Here is a 15,008-nt window from a genome sequence, read left to right as displayed (position 1 = left end):
TTTAAAAGAAAAAGTTCATACTTTGATAATATGATAATATGCACATTATTTCTTTAAAAAAAAATGCGGCGAAACTAAGACAAATAAGTTATTTCAAATATTTGGAATCTAACATCAGATTTACATATCAAACACAATAACCCAAGAAATGGAAAGTAAAATCTTGAGTCAGGCTAAATTTAAAATATATGGAACATGAATCTCCTTAAAGCAAGCATGATAAGACCTGTTAACTTCAATCTTGCTCATCAAGCTTACTAGACCTTTGATGTGGTATGTATCTACGATCCTTTGCAGCATTTTTCCTCCTCCTCCTTTCCACATAAGCATCAAGCTTCCCAGTGGACTGTTCAAACTCCAGAATGGTTAATTGCCAATTCAGAAGCATAAATACCATTAAATTGACCATGTTGAAACAGAAGTATGTTGAGATATGACAGATTCATACCTTGAGACTGGTGTATTTTTCGATAAGCCTTTGCTTTCGAATTTCAGCTGGAAAAAACAAGACAATGTCACCGGCTATTACAAAGGCAAAACCACCAAGTGAAGCATCTTAAAGCGCTAAAGATAAAAGCAATCATAGTTTTTCAAATATAATGTGATTCCCCATTGATCAGATTAATTCTTCGAAGAAATCGTTGTTTTTTCTATGAATAATTGAACTTTCATAGTGAAAAATGAAAGAATCCAAGACCAAACAAAAATAAAGACAATAGAAGAGTCAAGCTACAAAAAGAAGCTCCAATACGATAAAATAAGACCTGGAGGGTACTTTGATGGAGCTTGAATTATGTATTCATTATTTTGGCAATGCCAAGGGAGTTTTGACAGCTCCTGCCTCTCCACAATGCTCGACAAGAGCTACAACGCAGGGAATACCAAAAAGATACCCTCTCCTCTCTGAAATGGCCTTAAGAAGCCCTCTGACACACAATTTAAAAAGTATAATTACCCAAATCCAATGGTAACCACAAAATCACAGCTCACGAGTTCCCCCTCGTACACCCCTCAACCCTTGCATATTTACATCACTCGGACCCTCCTTCCCCTTCCTAGGCCAAAACTCAAAGAGAAACATAAAATCTAACAAGGAACCAAATATGACTCTTTTAATAAAACATCGTGATTAGCACGGTCAATGACAACCAAGGATCCTATTAAATAGAACCCTAGGTAACTGAAAAAGCAACAAAAACAGAGGCCAACAATAGAAGGTAAAGTTGAATCATAAGAACTACCAAACTAATGATTTTCTACAAACCCACCCACACTGCAGATACCAAAGCACAACTAGGACATGACCTGTACATAAATTCAGGACATGGATACCACATAGACATTAGGAAAAACAAACATATCATATTTGGAATGTTTTAGATTTTAAGAGTTAACCATAGGTCACCCGAGGTTTAAAAGTTTCAAGCAGAAGACCGTAATGTTATAGATTTTAAGGGCACACCTCTGAGGAAAAGACTCATTCAAAAAGAGAGTGAAAAAAGTTTTACATTTCTTAAGATAGAAGGGCTTTTTCCCATGTTTGGCTGCCTCTCTCTCTTTCTTCTTATGTTTGGCCAGAATTGCAGCATCGACACGCTTTGTGGAGTCGGATTTGAATTGCTTGTCCTGAAAATACATGAAACAGTCTAAAATCTATATACAGCGAACCAGTGTACACAAAATAATCAGATTATGATCAAATGAAACTTGGTAATGATGAAGTAAGAAGTTTTTGTCTTTAACCTATAAAATAAGCTAGAGCCTTTCTTTTCCATAATAACTATCACCAAGTACAAACTTCATTCTAATTTTTCTTCCATTTTTAGCATTAAAGACCATAAAACATCTCTTTCTATGGCATTACATAAATAAACAAAGAATATGAGACTCGTTGATATGAATCAAAAGAACTATACTTACAATCCAAGATAATTGATTTTTTAGTTCTTCAACAACATTTGGATCATTGGTTTTCCTCAACTGCTTTTTCAGTTCCTGTTGAACCAGTAAATGTTTCAATACAAAAAATGCATCTAGGTCAGTCGAATTTAGGTTTAGAATCTAAAAATGAAAAATGATATTAATAGGGGGATATATCAAGGAAAAGGAAAAGTATAGACCTCTTTCTCAGCTGGAAGCTTATTCTCGTATATGAAACTATATCTCTTCTTAAATCTGTAAGATTCAAAGAAGCATACAAACATACCATTACAATTTGAAGAAAGATAATTATGAAGTAAATAGCGTGAATAAAAATCTAAAACAAATTTTTTTATGTTGGATGACAGCATTCCTTTCAACATGTCAGAGAGTTAAACCTCATATCAAGAAAAACTCACCCATCAACATCAAGAGTACCAGATAAAGATTCAAAACGGGGATCACGTACCATCTGAAAACCAAAAAATAACCAATGAAACAAGCTCCAGTTAGTGCAGAGAGAGAGAGAACTATTTCTTAGCTTGCACTAGAACTCCATTAAAGTGAGATGTGACTTTCATTATCGTTCAGTAAACATAGCTCCATACAAACAATGCAAATGCCATAAATTTGGATAATAAACAAATAAAAAATGAATAACCAACTCACATTTTTAGGAGCCTGAATGACCTCCCTAAACCTACTAACTGGTTTCCTACTGCTAACCTCCATTGGCCTTCACAAAGAAATTAAAATCATTTACTCCATTAACTTGCAAGTTGTAAAAGATAAATTAAGAAAGCAAAAATAGTACCCACAAGCTACCTGTTCTTGTTTGCTCGCCCACCTTTCTTCTCTTGTTTGGTCTTTTGGAACATCGAATGTGATCCATCAGACCGTGCTCTCTGTAACTCTTCAAAAGTCACATCTGCAAGTTCACGCTCTATATTCTCCTCTTCCTATACAATACAGTGAACATCAACTTGCAAATAAAAGAATTCCTTTAAAAATTTAACACAGCCATAAATTTAACTGATAAAAAATACCGAGTCAAGAGAATCGTCTGAGGAAGAAGATTCAAAATCTTCACTTTCTTCCTCCATGATTTGTTTGCCAGAGCTAAGAACAGAACTACTATGTTTCTTCATTCCAGTCCCAAGATTGATAATATTGACCCTGTATCATTAATGTTAATGCATATTCTAACTTATATGCAAATCGTAAAAACAATTTCACAAAATAGTCTTTACGGTGTGAGTCGTTACTCGCAGAACTGAGGAGAAATCGACGAGGTCGACGGTGGCCGGAGGGAGACGAAGACGTCGAGGAGAAGAGAAAAAAGACGAGTGAGGTGGCGACTCGGTCACTGTGAAACGGGAGACGCAAATCGGAGGACGGCGAGGGCAAACCTAAACTTTCAGTGACCCAAACTATATATTATAATGGTTCGGTCCGGTCCGGTTTAAATTTAGTTTCTTTTAATCTAAAATCAAACCAAAACCGAAGTTTTTCAGTTTTTTTATTATTTTAAATCGAATCCAACCAAATTGAGTCTTTAATTAAAAAAAAAAAAAAACGAATTTTCTGTTCGATTCGATTTGGTTGGTTTTAACAAATATTCCTACTATCAACCAAATTTGACTACCACCTTCGTACAACCAATGAACTAACTTTGACAACTCTGATGAATACTATCTTTGATGATCAATTCTGGCGACGAACATCTCTGCATGACCAACTCTGACGATCACTTTGGACGCTAATTTTAATGACTAACTCGACAGATCATATACTAAATAAATAAAAAGAAATCAGAACGTCTACTTATTGAAAGACTAGATTAATAAATTTTTTATGACAAAAACTATACACTTTTTAACTCCACGAACAATTATTACCTACTCATCTTTACTTTGTGCGTCTAGATTAATACAATTTTATGACCAAAAACAAAAATGAGTGGGTCTTAATTGCTACCGCCATGGCCGTCGAGTCAATCTAAGACTCTTTTCCCCATTTTTCACTTCAATGTTCTAAATAATAATCTTTATCTTGGTTTTTTAAAAATCACGTAGCATAATGACATTAAATAACTCAATTTATGCAATGCTAAATTAAAGACACTTTTTAAGTGCTCATCAACCACACTATGACACTTAATTCTATCATACATTAGCAAAATAATTAACTTACACAATTTTTTTTCTTTTTTTTTATTAATTTGAAATCATGGTTAAACTTCCCATAATTGTTTTTCATGGAAGACAATGAAATCATAATAATTGTTATGAAAAAAAAACTTATACATTATTGCACTCCATCTCATTTCGAACTACCCAAAAAGATTGTACAATAATAGATGGCTATCGTTAATAGACCTCAATCAGAATACTTGGGACACTAAGTTGAGATACAATATCTGGTGTTCATATGTTTGTAGAATTCATATATCTATGTTTGAGGGTGTAGAATTATTTGGTTTGAGTTCATATGTCCATATTTGGGATGTAGAGTTGAGTTCATATATATGGAATATCAGGGTTTTGAACTCTAAATAATTTGCTTTTATAATAACTATTTTTGTTTTGAAATTTTTTTTATTCAATAATTCTATCGATATTTGTGTTTAATAAAATATGAATTGTAATTTTTGTTCTTTTAATTTTTAAAGTTTTTCTTTCTTTCTCTATTTTGGATAATGAACAATAATTAACCTACTACATTTTTTGCAATAATATAATTAAATAAAATGGGAAACCAGAGAGAAATCAAAACTTTTGATTCCTAATTTAATTTCACCATCATCTTCTTCTTTTTCTTCTTCCTATTATTGCTCTGTATTTTTACTTTGTTATGAATTTTTTTTAATTAAATCTCATCCATCATCTTAGCAGTCAATTAAATGTCACCCCATTTCTTCAACAATCTCACTTTCAATTCCTCCAAATTTAGAGGATCATCATAGAACAAATCTTCATTTTTCACTATTTTTGTCAGAAAATGTTCTAGGAAAAAATCCACCACTTTATGGTTTTTTTTTTTTTTAATTATGTGTTACATACTTTTCCAAATATTATTAACATTCATTAATATGTGAATTCAATTAATGTAGACAAAATACTATTATTTATATAATCACCATCCTACAACAAATTTTAACAGCCATCATTCTTATAACAGTCAAATGGTTATCGAAGTTGATTATCAAAGATGATTTTAGCTGAAAATTGTAGTTGGAGGTGGTTATTGGAGCTTAAAATCGGTCACATGAATGTGGTATTAGAGTTAATAGCCGGAGTTTGTCGTCAAAGGTGATTTTCGGAGCCCAAAGTTGGTCGTCGGAGTTGGTCGCGGTGGTGATTGTCAAAGTTGATCATTGAAGATGATTTTCACCAAAGTTTGTCGTCGAAGGTGGTTGTTGGAGCTCGAAGTTGGTTGCATGAAGGTGGTATTGGAATTGGTTGTCGGAGTTTCGTCGCCGAAGGTAGTTGTCGGAGTCCTAAGTTGGCATCGGAGTTGCTTACTCAAAGATGGTCATCGAAAATGATTTTCATCGGAGTTTATAGTCGAAGGTAGTTGTCAGTCATGCGAAGATGGTCGTCGGAGTTGGGTCGCCATAGTTGTCATCGGAGGTTGTTACCAAAATCCAAAATTGGTAGCCGGAGTTGGTCACCGGAGTTGTCATCGAAAGTGGTTGTCAGAGCCCAGAGTTGGTTCTCGAAGTGTCGCAGTGCGATAGTCGCTAATAGTGGCCAATGGGTGGAGTTATTTAAAGTATTGGAAGAAAGGAGAAGTGAGTTTATAAAAATATATCAATTCAACTCCACCAACATATAAAGTTTTTGAGCCAAACACCTCTTAAAAGATAGAAAGTAATAGATGACTATCTCTAGATCTACACATGTATGTTCTTAAAAGAATAATATGGGGGAAAAACCATGCATGTGCTTCACATGCATGTCTTTGTTTCTAATTAATTTTTTTTTAAAAAAAAATAAATAATAATAATTAGTTCTCAATTTCGTTCTCAAATATATAAATCCTTTTAGTTCAACGACCAGTAAAAATCAAACTATCAACTTTTGAAATGAAATTGATGTCATTATCCACTAAGATATGCACGAAGAAATGACACTATATAAAAACTAAAGGTACAATAAACTAAGCAAAAATACAATACCTGAAGGGCCCCAACGTGCATAATCCTTTTTTATTCGAGTCCAGGTTCACTTTCGCACTTTAGCAGCCCTCCATAGCATCACAAAATTGATTCACTTCCGAGATAAAAGCGTGGTAAGGTACATAGGAGGATAGTCTTCCTTGACATCATAATGAAGTTCCTAATGCATGAAGAATAACACCAGATCCAAAATCAAAAGTGTTTAATAAAAAAATTGCATATATAAACTAATGGATGATCTTAACTTTCACCAGCCAAATGAGCTTAATTTAATGTTAATTAATATGACCTCCTTTTCTAGAAGTTAGGGGTTTGATCCTCATCCTAGAGTGGTACTTAAAAGAAAAAATGATCTTAGCTTTCATTGCTGTTACTGCACAACACACCTCTGCTCACTATCAGTGACCAGAAGAACTTATTCTCTGAGGCTTGATAAATCTAAAGTTCCTTGGCAATCTCAGAAGAAACAGCCTCCCTCCAGATTGCATTTGCTATCTATGAAGATGGAAGACTTGCAAGAAGAAAAAAATGGTCTGTATCTTCATACTTACAGATCGTTCTCTATCCTTTTAAATATGAGATAGCCTAGAAAAAATTGGATTTAGCCTTTTCAGATTGCCGATACTTCAATTTTCAACGTAAATGACGAATATGAATCCATCTCAACTACCAATAGTCCCCACAAGAGCAAGACCCGTCTTTGAAATGATGGAAACGAATTGAATCTCTAAGAATTATCTCTCTTTTCTCAACTATTGAAAAGAGCTTCATAGCCATGTGACAGTCCAAACAAATTCTCAGGTTCTTCATCACTCTCACTGGAGCTGATTCTGACAAATGGAGAACCCCAAAAGCCACAGCCAGCTTTTCACTGTGATAGTTCACATTGGTCATGTATTCATGCTCAAATTTGTAATATAATGCATCCTTTGCCGAATCTAATCTCTTTGTCCTTGCTAACATTTCGTTTAACTTTCCATAAATCAATTCACTATTTTTGTGAGATCGATCACCCGAAACAAACGAGTAGACTTTATCTCCTACTTGTATCCAGCTTAGACCAGGTTCTTTCTTAATTATCCGATCTTCCATTAACTTTCTAACTTTTGAGGCACCTGACTTGTTTCCAGCATCCATATAAATGTTATAAAGAAGGACATAAGATGCAGATGCTAGAGGTTCAAGCTCCATTACTTTCCGTGCAACACGTTGTGCAGTAAATGTATCTTTGTGGATCCTGCAGGCACTTAGTAAAGCTCGCCACACCACTGGTTCGTGCTCGAGACCTAAGCGCAAAATTAAACTTTCTGCATCGGCCAACCTTCCAGCTCGACCAAGTAGATCAACAACACAAACACAGTGCTTGACATGAATTGTCATATTGTAATCTTTCTCCATGGAATCAAAGTACCTGTCACCAACAAAACCAAATGAAAGGATTAAGAAATAGAAACATATTCATTCATGAGACTAAGAGTGACTCTCCAAAACAGCAGAGAGTTAAAGTACTGTTCACCTATTTGGATTTAAAAATTAACCATATATGATATAACAGAGCTTTTTGGATTAAATTTCAGGGGAAAAATCAAAGACCAAAAGAAGGCACCAGCAACTTTTTGCTTTAGAAACCAAATATGAAAACTAAAAACTAAAAGGAGTATGAGACAGAAGTCTCCAACTCCAAACCTTGTTTAAGCCTAGAGGGAGCAGGAGCAGAAGAGAGAGAAAATAAAATAACAAATCCTTTTCATAAAATTATAGGACAAGGGACTTTAGATTAGACTAACCCTCCACAACACCTGCCATAATCCTTTTATCACAAAGCCTTTCAACATTAAAAAACAAGTACACTTCATAACTTACCTTAATCCTTCTTCAACGAGCCCTCTGTGACTACACGCAATTAGAACTCCAAGAAAGGCATAGTGGTTAGGCTCAATTCCACAACTCTTCATCAGCTCAAAAAATCTCAAAGCCTCCATTGCATGCCCATGCTGTGCATTGCTGCAGATCATTGTTGACCAGGACACAATATCAGGATTTTCCATCTGTTGAAAGGTTAGATTGGCTGCATATAGATCTCCAGACTTCGCATACATCCAAATCTGTGAATTCTGAAAAATGGTGAATCTCGAGATGCCTATCTTGGTTGCATACCCCTGGATTTGTTCTCCAGATCTTAACATGCCCATATTTGCACTAGCACTCAAGATTGTGGACAAAATAAACTCATCAGGTTTCTCTTCGGAGGTCAAAAGATCATAGAACAAACCCAATGCACTTCCAAATTCTCCCTTTTGAAGATAACCAACAATCATGGCAGTCATTGGGACTATAGTCAAATTATGAATTGAGTTAAAGCATGATAAAGCATCCTTCATTGAACCTAACAGAGAATACAAATCAATAAAAATACTCCCAATGTACTCATCCGATTGAAGGCCGTTCTTGCACATTAAGGCATGAACTTGCTTTGCAAATTCAAAATCCTCAACAGTAATACAAGCTTTAACTAAGCTTGAATATGTAAACATGGAAGGTTTTATTCCACAGCTTTTCATCTCAAAGAAAAGATTGAGGGCTTTGTACGCAAATTTATCTTCAATTGTCTCTTGTTGGAGCAAGCCAGCCATCATTGCATTATACATCACAACATTTTTGTCCACCATTTGGTCAAAGATTCGAATAGCATCATCCAAACTTCCAGTTTTTGCATACATATCAAGCAATGCAGTGCCAACAACAACATCCAGATGTAGACCGAGTTTGATTGTGAGGTCATGTAACATTGTCCCAAACATTTTACAACCATTGAAGTTTGAGCTACAAGCCTTCAGGGCACTTCCTAGAGTATAAGTGTTGAACGCCAATCCATGTTGATGCATTTTCTGCAGAATTGTCAACAGCTCCTCATATTTTCCACTTTGTACATAACCGGCAATCAACGAATTCCAAGAAACACCATCTAACTTATCAGAATGGTCAAACAAAATCCTTGCATGATCAACCTGGCCGCATTTTGAATACATATCAATAAGGGAATTGGTCAAAACAACTTGGGAGCCTAAACCACGAACTAAAATTAACCCATGAATCATCTTACCTGCAGAAAGATTCCCACTTTGACTACATGCTGTAAGAGCGCCTGCACAAGTGTACTTATCGAGTTTCAAACCAAGTCTTCTTGCTTTATTAAACAAAATCATGACCTTGTCAAGGGTGCCTATCTGGATATATCCAGAAATCAAAGAGTTGTAAGTTATAATGTTTGGTTTTGACATTTTATCAAACAATTTGTCAGCAGAGTGTGTATCCCCACATTTGCAGTACATGTTAAGAAGATTATTCTGCAAAAATAGACAAGGCCTGAAAGAAGTTTTAATCATATGGGAATGAACAAGCTTGCCATGGTTCAAGTTCCCAGTTTTAATAGCTGATTGAACTAGCTTAACATAGTCTGCAGATTCTAAAAGAAAAGCCAAAGAATGTGATGGCGAAACTTGTGATGAGCTCAATGAGATCAATTCCAAAGTGGCAAAAGACTCTATCGGTTGTCGACTGGAGACGGGAAGCATGGGAAACACAAAGGGAGTGGAGAGAGGATTGAATCTCCAAAGAAATGGTTTCTGAGGCAACATTGTTTCATATGCTAAATAACCAAACCTATGCGGAGTTTTAAGTGACATTAAAAAAATATTGACGGTCCATTGTGGATGAACTGCATAAAGATCAGCTCACTCTCCTATAATATCTTCAACCCTGCAAGTTAACCAATTGAGTAGTCAACAAAAGAGGAAATACAATTAGAATTTTATTAGTTAGCACAACAAAACATATAATAATCGAAAATAAATTTAGATCATATCTACTATTTTTTAAAAAAAAAATTGAACATGATGAAACATATAATTAATTGGAAATAAATTTAGATCATATCTATTTTGTTTTGTGTTTTTTTTTTTTTTTTTTTTTTTGAACAAGTTGAAGTGAAAAGGACCGGTGCTCAAAGAATACAAACTTAAAAAAAGAGTGAAATCACATCTACTAATCAGAAACAGTAGTTTAGTACCCTAGCACCAATACAAAAATCAATGAACTTCAGAAGATTCCTTCTGTTTTTTTTTCCCTACTTCACTATGTAGATAGTGATAGAAGCCAATTATATTGAAATATAAAAGGTAACCAAACTACAAGATAAATCAAGAATTCGATGTACTTGGACCTTTCCTTAATATCCTAGCACCAATACTAAAATCAATGAACTTCTTTAGAAGATTTCTTTCTTCGTTTCTTCTTCACCTATTTAGATAGTGAATCAGTGATAGAACCCAATTATATTGAAATTTATAAAAAATTTAGAGAGAGAAAAAGAAGAAGAAGAAGAAGAAAAGCCAAACTACATGATAAACTAAGCGTTCGAGGGACTTGGACCCTCCCTTCCTTGAGATCTCTCTCAAGCCCTAAATCACTTACTTACTTTCCTCATTTCCCTAGCCTCTATTTATAACCAAATTCCATAACAAACTCTTCTCACTAATTTCTAATATACTCTTATAATACTTAAACAGCAATCCTATCAGATAGCCACTCTTTGACTTACCTCGATGACTCACACACCTTTTTTTTTCTCTATAAGTAACTATGTCTCCCTTGAGGAAGAATGAAAGAATACAATCAACCAAAAAAAGAGGGGACAAAAAAAGCGGACAAACTAAGATTAAAAAAAGGCTTCAATCAACCAAAAAAAAGATGTGAAGAGCAAAAACAAAAAGACTTTGTGTACCGAGGCCCAAGGAGAGGAATTGAACCAAATGAAGGACCAAACCTCCTCTCAAGAACACTTCTTTGAAAATTTATATGTTTCTCTCAAGCCAAGACCCCAGAAAACTGCACAAAATCCACCCAGATGAAGTAAATGATCCTTCCCACAAAGGAATAGATGCAAAAGCACCTCATCCACTATAGGTTTGCAACCTTTTAGATTGAGCCAAACAAACTCCAAAAGTATGGGAAAAAAACAATCCCAAAACGAACAAGCATCTGGCAACTCCAAAGAAGGTGATTAAGATCCTTTGTCACCTTCTCTTCCTGCAAAGAACAAAGAATACTTAAGTGTGCAACCACAACCACTTGACAAATGAGGCTTCATTGTGAAGTTTTAAGGTCAGCTAGCTCAGATACCACCTCCCATGAAGCCCCCACCAGCCCACCCTCCTCAACGCCGTCTTTTATAAACATTTACTAAATTTAGAACATAAGCTACGATCATAATCAAGATTTCAATCAAAACAAAGCGTTATATAAATTTAGACTTTTCCATCATAAACTACAAATTAATCCACAAAGTGGAAAGGTATTGGACCTTCACACAAGGACTTTTGAGAAAAGTGCTAATGTCTCTTATACCAATTGTCCATCAGGTTACCCAAATCAAGCAGCCAATGGTGCAAAATATTTTAAAGAACAACACATTATAAATTTTATCGACTTAAATCTCAAAACATATCAAAGCTTTCTCCCATTCACAGTCAGCAACAAGAATTATGAATGCCTGTAATTATGTACCGTTCAGAATTCAAACTTACAACTTTATAATTCTATATTGTACAATTTATCCCTTCAGGAAAAAAAAAATCCAAAAGAACGAAGAGAATTATAAAAGAAAATTTATCCTAAATGACAAACAAAATCCAAAATGAAAGGAAGGAAGCTGAAAAAGAATAGTAGCATGGTCATGACTTCTTGTTTTTTTCTTATCATTATTAACAACTCAATGTTATTTAAGAAAAAAATAAAATTTCTTGCACAAGATGGAACCAAACATTCAGGAAGGAACGACACTCAAGCTCCCAACCAAATTCAAGTCAGACAGGAAAAAAATAAAATTTCTTTCACAAGATGGAACCAAACATTCAGGAAGGAACGACACTCAAGCTCCCAACCAAATTCAAGTCAGACAGTAATTCAACCGAGGCTAAAATAAACGCCCATATTCAAAGGTTCTTGCATCATGTAATTTTTACTGATTCAACAATGGGAAATGTCTTCAGAACTTACCAACGGTCACTAACAATTTGTTCTGTTGTGCATAAAGCTCAGAGAGGCAATGTTGTCCTACTAGGACTTAATAATAAAAAAGTTTTCTACAATTCTTTGATTCTTGAGAAAAGATACATTAAGTGGTAATAAAGTAAATATAGAAGACCAACTTCCGCACATTCTAAAGTTAATCTCCATTCATCTTCAACAACACCCTTAGAAGAGCTGTTTATTGGATAGTCTCCATCAAAATTCTCAAATTTCCAAGATAATTGCTTGATAAAAAGTCAGTTTCATATGCAAAATCCCAAAAGCTATCTCCCACCTCAAGCTATTTACAAAACTCCCGCTCTAGTTTCAATCAATATTAAAAATTTTCTATAAGGGGTGAATCTTTAGACAACTCTTGTGTCCAGAAAATTCTGTTGGGGGTCTCACATTGGAAAACTCAAGGAACTCACAAGCGAATGGGTCACCCCTGTGATTCTCAATTGTTTTTGAAATCAACCTCGTGTTACCTAACATGATATGAGAGTTCATGAAGCCCAAATGGACATTAAATCTTTTCTTTTTTTTTTTTTTTTTGAGATATGATCTCAGATTGATGAACCCAAAAAGCACCATCTCGAGGGGGATTCGAAGTACCGTTGGTGATTAGTATTCCAAGGGAAAGAATTTCAATTTTCAAGAAAAACTCAAGGTCTACTTTCCAACTAGGGACAATCAAAATAACTATAACAAGTCGGGGACTAAAAAGAATTGGACAATACCATAGATTATTTCGACTGATTATAAATAAAGAAGAAGGGAGATGCTGGAAAATTAGAGATATACAGACATATGCAATAAATCAAAGGCAGTTCGAAAAGTACTAATTTGCTGAAAGGCTGCTTTTCTTTTATTTTTTTGTAATTCCTCCATTCTTCCATTGGACGAGTTCCTAGTTGGGTTTTTCAGGTGAGATAAGATATAGATGGAGATTGGGAGGATACCAGTTGCAATGCTACAAAGAGAGAAAATCAGTGCAAACCTGCGAGAAGGAAGGCGGCGGTGACCTGAAACGGAGGAGGAGACGGCGTGGAGATGAAGGTGGGAGCACGTACGTGTGAGGTGAAGAATATTTTTATTTATTTTTATTTTATTCTACAATTTGGGTTTTTTTTTTCAATTGCAATACATGATATTCTAAGACTAATGATTAAGTATATAATAATATTTTTAAAGAGTTATAAATATAGCAAAATCTATCTACGAAAGATCTTGAGAACTAAATCTAAATTTTTTTTACATCTTCAAAAAAAATTTCAAATTTTTCTACCTTGTGTTATATCTATTAATACTTCGAACATGATTGTTATATTTGCAACCGCTCATTTTTCAATGTTTTCAAAAGGATAACATGAATTCATAACTTGCAAAGTAACAATTTTTTTTTTTTAACAAGTGGATCAAACCTTTGACGTAAAAGTTCATAATATGTGTTTTATGTCAATTGAGGTATGCTCTTTTTGGCTAACTAGTTTTATTACAACATGTGATGCACGTGTTATAAAATTTTTAAATATAACATCTTTTATATAAGTTATATTTGATTTTATTAAATATTATTAATATGTTATTCATTTAATGATCTAAGAGGGTGTTTGGCTCACCAACATGAATTGAGTTGGTATATTTTACCAATCCACCCTCAACTCTCCCTTCTTTCAATGTTTTTAATGGTTTCACCCATCGACCATTGTCACATTCTATGAACTAACTCCCTGCTCATACAACCACCTCCGATGAAAACTCCGGCGACCAACTTCAGGCTTCGACAAACCATCTCAGATGAAATTCAGGCTCCGACGACCACATCCGATGATTGCTCCGACAACCAACTCTGGTCTGCTACAACCTTCGTGCGACCAACTCCGACAACCAATTTCGACCTTCAGCAGCCACCTCCGATGACCCAACTCCGCCGACCACCCTTGCACTACCAACTCCGACGACCAATTGACTCCGACAACAAACTCCGATGACCAACTCTGACAACCACTTCCAACTACAAAACTCCAATGAAAATCACATTCGATGACCACCTTTGAACGAGCAACTTCGAAGACCAACTCGGGACTTCAACAACCACCTCTGACGATGGACTCCGACAACCAACTCTAATACCATCTCCATGCGACTAATTTCGGGCTCCGACAGCTACCTCCGACTACAATCTCCAGCGAAAATCATCTTCAATGATCAACTTCGATAACCACTTTCCCGACCAACTCCGGGATTTGAAAACTACCTCCGATGACAAACTTCGACAACCAACTCCAATACCACCTTTATGTGACCATGTTTAGACTCCAACAACCACCTCCGACTACAAATTGCAGTGAAAGTCATCTTCGATAATCAATTTCGACAACTATAAGACTGATGACTGTTAAAGCATGTTGTAGGGTTGTTGATTATATAAAAAACATTATTTTGTCTACATCAAGTGTAATATTTATACGTAACGATTTGTAAAAAAAATATTTTTATTTAATTGAATTCACATACCAAATGAGTGTTAAGAATACTTAGACGAAAAATATGTATGTAGTTGAAAAGTATGTAATATAAAACAAAAAAAAACTGTAAAATGAAAAATTCAAAATAAAGATTTGTTCTTTGATGATCCTCCAAATTTAGAGGAGTTGAAAGTGAAATTGTTGAAGAAATGTGGTGATCTTCCATTGGCAGTTAACATGATGTGGGAGATTTAATTTAAAAAAATCATGATATAGTAAAATTAGAGAGCAATAAGAATAAGATGAAAAAGAAAAAGATGATAATGAAATTCATTGAGAAAAATTACTTGGAATCAAAAGTCTTGATT

At 34.7% G+C, this 15,008-nt stretch overlaps 2 protein-coding genes across 11 annotated transcripts; both read right to left on the bottom strand.

The window, feature by feature from the left end:
• On the bottom strand, window positions 1–3,341 carry LOC120079439 (rRNA biogenesis RRP36-like protein). Of its 2 annotated transcripts, none has more exons than XM_039033615.2 (10): window positions 3,171–3,341; window positions 2,967–3,096; window positions 2,746–2,879; window positions 2,590–2,656; window positions 2,340–2,392; window positions 2,121–2,175; window positions 1,921–1,995; window positions 1,509–1,626; window positions 449–495; window positions 1–346 (listed from the first exon to the last, which is right to left on the bottom strand). In XM_039033615.2, exons 2-10 carry the CDS (start codon window positions 3,066–3,068, stop codon window positions 236–238), a joined length of 762 nt encoding a protein of 253 aa, XP_038889543.1. In that variant the 5' UTR covers window positions 3,069–3,096; window positions 3,171–3,341; the 3' UTR covers window positions 1–235. The 2 variants fall into 2 exon arrangements, with proteins under 2 accessions (XP_038889543.1, XP_038889542.1); XM_039033614.2 differs by having other exon boundaries at window positions 3,186–3,333.
• Window positions 3,342–5,018: 1,677 nt separating this feature from the next.
• LOC120079725 (pentatricopeptide repeat-containing protein At3g13880) lies at window positions 5,019–13,316 on the bottom strand. Of its 9 annotated transcripts, none has more exons than XR_016529969.1 (8): window positions 13,170–13,316; window positions 11,075–11,188; window positions 10,884–10,987; window positions 9,204–9,859; window positions 7,964–9,108; window positions 6,487–7,511; window positions 6,101–6,260; window positions 5,019–5,662 (listed from the first exon to the last, which is right to left on the bottom strand). XR_016529969.1 is itself a non-coding variant. In XM_090314451.1 (6 exons), exons 5-6 carry the CDS (start codon window positions 8,983–8,985, stop codon window positions 6,767–6,769), a joined length of 1,767 nt encoding a protein of 588 aa, XP_090170577.1. In that variant the 5' UTR covers window positions 8,986–9,108; window positions 9,204–9,859; window positions 10,884–10,987; window positions 11,075–11,188; window positions 13,170–13,294; the 3' UTR covers window positions 5,019–6,766. The 9 variants fall into 9 exon arrangements, 2 of the variants coding, with proteins under 2 accessions (XP_090170577.1, XP_090170576.1); XR_016529968.1 differs by adding an exon at window positions 13,012–13,079 and having other exon boundaries at window positions 6,101–7,511; window positions 13,170–13,231; XR_016529967.1 differs by having other exon boundaries at window positions 10,884–11,188; window positions 13,170–13,294.
• Window positions 13,317–15,008: the final 1,692 nt, after the last annotated feature.

Source organism: Benincasa hispida, chromosome 6 (genome assembly GCF_027475165.1).
Source record: "Benincasa hispida cultivar pf3 chromosome 6, pf3_genome.v1.1, whole genome shotgun sequence".
Classification (NCBI taxonomy): Eukaryota; Viridiplantae; Streptophyta; class Magnoliopsida; order Cucurbitales; family Cucurbitaceae; genus Benincasa; species Benincasa hispida.
Note: the sequence above shows the minus strand (reverse complement) of the source record. Positions and strands in the feature narration are given on the sequence as shown.

Coding starts and splice junctions, on each gene's coding strand:
- LOC120079725 (XM_090314450.1), bottom strand. CDS start 8,985: ATGCATCAACATGGATTGGCGTTCAACACTTATACTCTAGGAAGTGCC. Junction 7,512..7,963: donor CTCGTTGAAGAAGGATTAAG/GTAAGTTATGAA, acceptor TGTTGGTGACAG/GTACTTTGATTCCATGGAGA.
- LOC120079439 (XM_039033615.2), bottom strand. CDS start 3,068: ATGAAGAAACATAGTAGTTCTGTTCTTAGCTCTGGCAAACAAATCATG. Junction 2,657..2,745: donor GGGCGAGCAAACAAGAACAG/GTAGCTTGTGGG, acceptor TTCTTTGTGAAG/GCCAATGGAGGTTAGCAGTA. Junction 2,393..2,589: donor TCATTCAGGCTCCTAAAAAT/GTGAGTTGGTTA, acceptor TTTGGTTTTCAG/ATGGTACGTGATCCCCGTTT.